Genomic DNA, 8,502 nt, shown 5'->3' on the forward strand with positions numbered 1-8,502 from the left:
TCTCAGCAGTCATATAAAGTGACAGTTGGGAATGAGGGCAAGAAAGAGTAAGAATCTGTATTTGTCTGCATCTTGGTGTGGCAGAGGAGCTCAGAAGTACCTCTGTGAGGTATCTGTGGTGTGCAGTGCTCCTGAATATCCAAGTCTGTTTTTACATCTGGGTGGGAGGCATCAGAAACAGACTTTGCAACCGAAATTTCAGAAGTTTATTTTACCCTCCAACATCTACTGCAGGAGGTCCTTCAGCATAGTTCTCTCTGTGCAGACAAAAGTGATCCTTGATTCAGTGGGGGTTTGAGCAGGTGACAGAGAGGCACGTGAGAGGGATTTTGACGGGGGAGGGCGTGCTCTGGCAGAACAAGAATTTTGTGCTGATGAGAATTATGCTGAGTTAAGTGAATGGAGAGAGGAGGGTGATTTTCTCAAACCCAGAGAAATGTTTTTACTTTAGAATATATTGGGAATTTATTTTTCTAAGTTGATTAGGTCACTGTGCAAGGTATGTTAATACATTATTTACATAATCCTCAAATAACACTGAAATAAGCACCTTGCTACTTACCCTATTCTTACAGTCCTAAGGCCAGAACAGAGCCCGGTTGAGGCCGCAGGTGGCTGCACTCTCCTTTGTGTCAGCATACACTCTGCCCATACTCAGGTGAAGATTTCCCTTCCTAAACTCCTCTGCTTCCTGCCAGGCCTCTAACCTTTTACCGATACCATGTTGCCTGTCAGGCTCAGGTGTTAGTGACTGAACCTGAGCAGCTGCTGCTGTTCACTCTACGCCAAGCAAGGTGGAGTTCTCTGTGCAGGAGATGACAGTTCAGGAGAGGTAGCAACATACTAAGGCCCCAACACCCCTGATTGTGTTGCCTTGACTAAACTGCTCTTTAATAAATCACTTAAATAGTAGTATCCTGTCCTGACTTCAATTTACAGTGGCATTAAAGCAACAAACCAAACTACTTACTACATCTGGAAGGTGGAATATGTACACGAGGGCCCCATGAGGACACAGCCCATCCGTTTTTTACTCTGTAGGAGAAAAAAAACCACAACTAATCCCTAAAATGAAAAAAGTGAATCAATGGGCAGAAACGAAGTGGGAAGGGGAAGGCTCCTGGAAGGTTAGAAAGTGGGCTTCTGGGGATGTTAGAACATAGGGCAGAAAGGAGCAACACATGGGCCCTTGGCGGGCAAGGACCAGCTGAGGGATAAGCACATCTGAGCAAGAGATGCCGCGGCGGAGGGGAAGGCATTCCGTCAACGGTGACCTCCAGTGAACCCAGACTCTGTATCCAGAGGAGGCCCCAGAGTGGAGGAAGGGTGGGCACACTGTGTCATTAGCAGTGTCTGTAGGCCAGATGGTGGAAAGACTAGATTTAGGGGTGCTGTAGAGGGAGAGGGCCCTCTCCAGTTTTAGAGCTGCAAAGCAGGCTGGAGAGGACAGAATGCGGTGTGGCCAGTCGTGTGATCATGATCTCCCGTTTCTCAAGGGGAACGTGATCAGGAACGTCCCATCCCTGGTTTTAGAGAACCGGGTCATACCTCCTTCTGTAGATGTAGAGGGGAGACACACACACATGCCTAGTTCATGAAAGTCTCCCTGCCCACTCCTCACCCTCCCACGACTGAGAACGACTGCAGTCATCAGCCACGCCTCCTGATGAGAGTGGGCCTATGTGGCTGGTGTGAGGTCTTGATCAGAGCTTTGGGACCAAGGCTCTAAGCCGAGCGCTCTGCTTCTTGGACAGACTCTAAAGTTCCTGTAATAAAGTGAGGATCTCACACACCTGCTTGCCTCTAAAGAGCTTGAAACACTTTAGCTCCATAAAGCTCTGGTAGGGGCTGGGAGCTGGGAGGAGAGCCTAGCCAGGACTCTCTCTTCCCATTTCTACCCTTTGACATTATAGTTACTACTTGACAGTTAAGTTTCAGATCCAGCTCCCAAGCAATTAACCTGTGACCCCATATATGTGATGACTTGAAAGAGAGCTCTCTGGTGTAAAGCTTTGGAAAATATTTTCTAACAGGGTACTTTTAGGTATTTCTTGAGGGACACAAAGGAAAACCAGTTAATTCCATCGTTTAAAATTTTTTAAAGTTTTTAAAGCAATATAAAACAAAAAATTCCCCTCTGTACCACTGAAAGTGTATAGATGGTACATAGCTAACATTCTCCTGCTTTCCTGGATTCCTGGAGGGCCCTTGTCACTTAGGAAATATTTGGGAATAAAGTCAGAGTATCCCGTGTCCAAGTCACTCAGCTGCGCGGTTGGAGATGATGTGAGAGATGCTATGGACCAGGGGCCCAGATTGCACAGTGTGATCATCCTGGGCCGAGAAGATGTGAGCTGTGTCCACAGAGACAGATACTTACTGAAATGGTCCTGAGTAGGTCGAGGCCTTCGCAGGTGCTACTCCGGCAGTCGCTTGTCTTATAAATCACACCCTCCGAATAGATAAAGGTAGCATTCACTGTCACATTTATGCCTGTTAGCCAGAAAGGAGGGGTAAGAAAAATAGTGTTATTTTTCAGTAGTTTATACCAGCCATGAGATTTATTGTTTGCCAATTGATCCTGGAGAAAAATTGGATATCTGTTTTCAGGCCTAGGAACATCTGAATTCTGAGTTCTTATATTATTCCTTGTCACTTCCATCTCTGTCTCTGGCCCTCCATCTCTGTCTCTTTCTCAGCAGCTTTATTGAGGTATAATTTATCCATCATAAAAATCACCCATTATAAGCGTGCGATTCAGTGATTTTTAGTACACATATATATATTAATTGGGGCCACCATCCCACAATCCAGTTTTAGAACATTTTCATGTTCATGGCTCTCTTCATCCTCTTTGCACAATTCTAGACTCAGCAAGCTGCCTATATAGGTCTGGGAGTTTTAAGAAAGCAAAGATGCAGACATTACAACATCTGTTCTTTTATGCTCCAGAATTCTGGTTCTGTTTGCTGCCAATGTGCGAATTGGCACCTCTGTGCTCTGCTCTCAAAGCCAAAGTGAACTGTGCCTATTCTGGCCTAGGATCTTTGGATAATGGACCACCTTCAGATACAGGCAAGAGCACTGATGGTAATATCCCTACACATTGCTAGACACCTCATTTGGGGAGAGAATAAAGAATAAGCAGAACCATGTGGCCAAACTCTGTGTCTTACATTTTGGTCTCCTTCTAATAAAAATATTCAGGACAAATATGATTCCCAAGCAGAGATATCCTTAATTTTGCCAAGCTCTTATACAGAAAGGCTAGAAACTCCAGTTGCTAGTCTGTCAGTATGAGTGACTTTCCATGTGTTCTTGCACAAGCCATTTTACTATCTCTAGTCTGGTTCACTCACATGTAAAATTGGATTTTAAACCAGGTGTGTCAAATGTAGTAATTTCTAATACCTTTAAAAGGTGTCAATAATAAAGAAGTTATTGTTCTTACAAATACCCAAATAAGAATATTTTTAAGGATAAGAGATCTGTTCTTTCAGAGAGTGGAAGAGTCTTTGCACTTCTGCACCCACCTCTGAGATGTGTCTACTGAGTGGAGAACATTTTATCTCTTGCTTTTATGGGGGGGTGTTGATTCAAGAACATTTATCCTGATGCTTTGTTCAGTAAGAGATCTAAATAAGAGATGGCAGTACTTTGCTGGGTAGAACTAGCCAAAGAGCAGGTCAGTGCAATAAGACGACTCAGAGAAAATTAAAGGAAGAGGTGCAGTTAACACTTGAGTGCAGCCATGTGCCAGCCATAGTACCAAGCACTTCATACTCTTCCTTTTATTTAATTCTCATTACAATATGGAGAGGTTTTGGAAAGCAGCAAGAGGAGTCAGGAAGTAGAGTGGAGGTCAGTGCACAGTCACAGAAAGAGAACAGGGCTTTGGAAGGTGGCCACACCTGCAGTGGTTAATGTAAAGCTATGTCTCCCCCTCCCCTCCTGCCCCTATGAGGGCTCTTCTCCCTCCTACCACCAAGAGGGACAATGAAGATGACCCACTTAAAAATCCTAGGTCCAGGCAGCCCATGAGGGGACAGCAAAATCCAACTATAAATCCTGCACAGTGCCTGGGAGAAGGAGAACCAACATCTCCTGAGTGTGATCTTTGACAAGTGACTCCACCTCTGGGGTCCCAGTTCCTCATCCATCTATTAATAACATAGAACCGAGCAATCTCTGTTACTGTATGTCTGGCATTGGGCTTTGGAGTTTTTCATGCATTATTTCGCTTAATCTTCCCCTGAATTGTATGAGGTCAGTTAATATTTCATTTTCCTAGTAGGAAGAGTGAGAATATGGGAGTCTAGCGAGGCAGATTAACTCGCTTGGGGTTACACAGCTGGCAGGCAGTGGAGTCAGCTCTTGAGCTAGGGCAGTCTGACTCCAGAACCTGACGCTGCTATAGGACGGCAGCCGTCACAGCGTGGCTCTAGACTCCTGAGGTACCTTGAGATGTTCAGGAGGTCAAAACTGTTCTCATAATTATATTAATACATTCTTTGTGTTTTCCACTTTCCATCTCATGAGCATATAGTGCAGTTTTCCAGTGGTTATCTATTATTGTAACAGATTAAATACAGAAGCAGATATGAGAATCCAGCCATTTTCTATTAAGCTGCACATGAAAGATGTGCAAAAATGTAAATCAGTACCATGTTTCCCATCTACTTTGATTTTTTTATTTGAGAAATATAGTTTTCTTTAAATAAGAAATTTTATTTATATTGACAGATAAGGTGTTTGTAATTGTTACTTGAAGTAAGCAAATATTTAAAACATTTCTCAGTTTTAATTGCCAATATAAAATGTTGATAAATTTAACTGTATAAATAAAACTTTTCAGAGCCACAATTATTTTTAAGAGGATAAAGAAGTCTTGCAACCAAAAAATTTGAGATCTACTTCTGTAAAACATGCTGTCATTTGCTCCTGCCTCTCAACATTTTATGGTTACGTAAACTGTTTTTGTTTGAATTTGGTAATGGACTGGAGAGATCTCTCCCCTTTTATCTCCCCCAATCCGAAGTGATTTCTGAAGAAAATACTGAACATTTTTCAGACAATGGAATGACTTCAAATCAAAGCTCCATTTTTTTTAAACAAGCAGTTTTCATAAATGCTGTTCCTCATTCCTAGCCTGCTTGTAATACGTCCCCACCTGCCCAGGTCAGTTTTGGGAGCAGGAGTGGAGTGCTGTAGGGCACAGGCTGGTCTCAGAAGCCTCTCTCTGATCTAGAGCTTTGAGGATGGGGTTGGAAAAAAGTGAATCTGGGTATAGGTGTGGAGTCTAGGAAAGGGCTGCCCTCAGCACATGAGAGCATGTGGAGGGAATGGCTACATTCCATTCAGCCATGGGATATACATCCTTGAGGAGCTGATGTCCTAAGGTTGAAGGAATCTCTTCTTCATGTTTTCCACCAAATCCCATCTATTCTTTAAAATCCACAAAGGTTTCCTAAGTTCTAGGAAAAAAATATTGATCTCTTCCATTTGGACATCACCCACAACATTTGAACTCTTAATTTTCTTCACTTTAGCCCTATAGTATATTGTCTTAGAAATTTTCCCAAACAGTACACTCAGTACGTTTAGAACATGGACCTGTCTTTCCCTCACAGTCTGCAGTTTGGCTTTACTGTGCACGAACATCCAGCCCACAAAATGCATCATCAAATGCAAGAATCTGAGCATCATTGTTTATTCAAATTCCCCACTCATTTGGTCATTTCAATAACCTCACCCACTAGTGGCTATGTTACAAATGAGAATAATAAATAACTCACACAATATTACTCAGTTAGTAAATGATGGCACAGGACTTCAGATTCAGGTTATGTGAGTTTGGAGTTCAAGATCTTACCAGGACACCATGCTGCTTATTTGTGTGCCTAGTAACTGGTTCTCCTAACGGCAATGATAGCACAGCAAAAGCCACTCCGTTAAATCCCCAACCAGGACAGTAACAGTGACAATAAAAGCCATGTACTGAGTTCTCCCTATGAGTCAGTTAGTGTATTAGGTACTTTATATGAATTTCCTTATTTAATTTACACCATATTCACGTAAGGTAATTAATATCTATTGTGATTTTGTAGGTGAGGGAACTGAGGTTCAGAAAACTTAAGTAACTTGCTCAGGGACACTGGCAATAAATGGTTGGATGAAAGGCTAGAATTTGAACCAAGATCTGTCTGATGCCAAATCTCTGCTTCTGAGAACAATGTTCCACTGCCTTATTTCAATGAGAACATTAGTCCATGGTGGGTAAAGATCTTACATTGGCAATATGATACACTCTATGGAATCATACAGATAAGGGTTTGAATCTCATTTTAAACAGACAACCTTATGAATTCAAAAAAGTTATTAAACCTCTGCTATGAAACTGTCAATACCAATCTTAAAGAGCTGTGGTGATTAAAGAGATTACATATTTTACATAGCACATAACAGGTACTCAATAAACAAGGCAGCCAAAGTTCAGAGATACTAAAGGAAATATCTCATTCTGGATCACAAAGACAGAACGTTCTGGGGCAGGAACTCCAATCCAGATCCTCAGACTTCAAATAAAATATTCTTTTCACTATTGCATACTGCCTCAGTTGATAAAGGAATTTTATTAAATCACCTCTTATTTCCATTACCGCTCTAGATCAGATCCATCTATTTACATCTGAATCTGGTTTCAGACAGGAGTGAAGAAATATATATTGCACATAAGAAAGTTTTTACACATGATGTTTGATACCTGTTGCTACTATTACCACAAAATTTTTAATAGAGCAAGTTGAGAAATATCCTCCTTAGAACCATAAATAACCATGAAAACATATGAAATAGTCATTAACTCAATAATTATACTTCTGGCAAGCTAGTCTCAAAGAATAGAAAAAGACCATATACATGAGAATGTTTGTTGCAGTATTTAAAAATAATCATGAGAAATTAAAAACAATGGAATATCCTACAATAGGGATTATTAGATTATTTGGGAGGATATCTACTCCAAGAGATAATTCACATCCATTTGCATGATGTTATGAAGATTAAAGTCACTTGTAGAATGTGAAGTGAGGTCAGAAAGATTGAAAATTGTTTCTATACCAGAGCCAATCATAAAATTCTTAAAAACAAGAAACTGAGAAGCATATGAAAAGACACCAGAAATATCCATTGGCTGGAAATTATCAGGGGTGATTTTTTTCTATTTATTCAATGTATTTCATCCAATGTTATAATGGTTATTTTAATAATTGAAGGATACAACGAAGAACTGCAACACTGAGTTTTATTGCAAATTTATTACATTGAATATGTCTTATCATAGTAGCCACCAGAGATAAAAGAATTAAGAGGTAGATTAAATTCCCAGAGAAAGATTCGCATCTGTATGAATTTTCCTCTATAAATTCATCTTCTTGACTGGTAACCCTGTGAAATCTCAGATCCAGACCAAATATTGCCTCTGGACATCTGTAGAAGGAAATATGACAACTCCCTGAAACTGAGCAATAAACCCAGTTTTCTCTGGGGCATTTCAGCACTGTGAACACCTGGCATTCCCCAGCTTGGGGCCATTCTAAGAGCAGGGAGATGATGAGTGAGTTCATTGCAGTAGGGCTCCCATCCTTCTCTCTGAGGATCTACTGTCTTGAAATAGAAGGGGGTGGTGGGATAGGTCCTTAGAGGTTGTACAATTGGGCAAAGAACACAAGTCTTTACTTAGCAACCCTTTGACCCCAGAGATGGTAACAGGGAAGAAGAGAGTTCTGTTACCATAGTCTTACCAGCTTCAAGCAGACGCTGTTTCACTATTTCCACTCCCTCATTCACTGCTTCTTTCAAGTTATCCAGGGACTCTGAGAAAGCTGAGTTGTTCATCATCAGGACACTGATCTCGTAGCTGCCGTTGTTGCAGTTCCGACTCACCTGGGAGGTCCAGAACATCAGCCCTGGGCGGAGGAGCAGTGACCACAAAGCCAAGCCCAACAGTGGCGTCTTCATGACCTGGCTTACCTCAGAACCATACTCCTTGTGCTCACTTGCTTTACTCTGCGTCTTTAGGGAGGCAGGAACCCCAGCAGGATGGCCTCTAGCTGGGTCCCCTCGTCCACTCTTCCTTACAGTCCTTTCTGGTCATATCTTGCTGGTCACGTGCACCACAGAATACAGCTTGCCTGCCAGCAATTAGCAGCCACATTATGGTAGGAGATAAACCAAAGTTCACTTTGTGTGTTTGCTCACAGAAAGGTCAGAGTTATATACAGGGAGATTACCTGGGCCTCATGCAATAAAAATACATCACTGGGGAGAGGGGAAAGAGGAAGAGGGAGGTATAGTAGATACATAAAAAGCTTTGTAAATGAAAAATAAAGGTCAAAAGTCTTAAGGAAAGCACAGACATGATGGACTATTAGTATTTGGTTATAGCTGCACATTGAAACTAAAAACTTAACTAGCAAGAGTTGTGTTTCAGTCATCCAGTCA

At 41.6% G+C, this 8,502-nt stretch overlaps 1 protein-coding gene across 2 annotated transcripts in view; it reads right to left on the bottom strand.

The window, feature by feature from the left end:
- The window catches only part of GUCY2C (guanylate cyclase 2C), a 59,508-nt gene extending 51,359 nt beyond the window's left edge, over positions 1-8,149 (bottom strand). Inside the window, exons 1-3 of one of the 2 annotated variants that reach the window (XM_036909303.2) lie at positions 8,032-8,149; positions 2,381-2,493; positions 971-1,035 (exon numbers count right to left, since the gene is read on the bottom strand). In XM_036909303.2, coding sequence (XP_036765198.1) covers positions 971-1,023 — 53 coding nt within the window. In that variant the 5' untranslated portion in view covers positions 1,024-1,035; positions 2,381-2,493; positions 8,032-8,149. Of the gene's footprint in view, positions 1-970; positions 1,036-2,380; positions 2,494-7,802 lie in introns of both variants that reach the window. The other variant, XM_036909294.2, reaches the window with a different exon arrangement.
- Between the last annotated feature and the right edge of the window lie 353 nt (positions 8,150-8,502).

Source organism: Manis pentadactyla, chromosome 14 (assembly GCF_030020395.1).
Source record: "Manis pentadactyla isolate mManPen7 chromosome 14, mManPen7.hap1, whole genome shotgun sequence".
NCBI lineage: Eukaryota > Metazoa > Chordata > Mammalia > Pholidota > Manidae > Manis > Manis pentadactyla.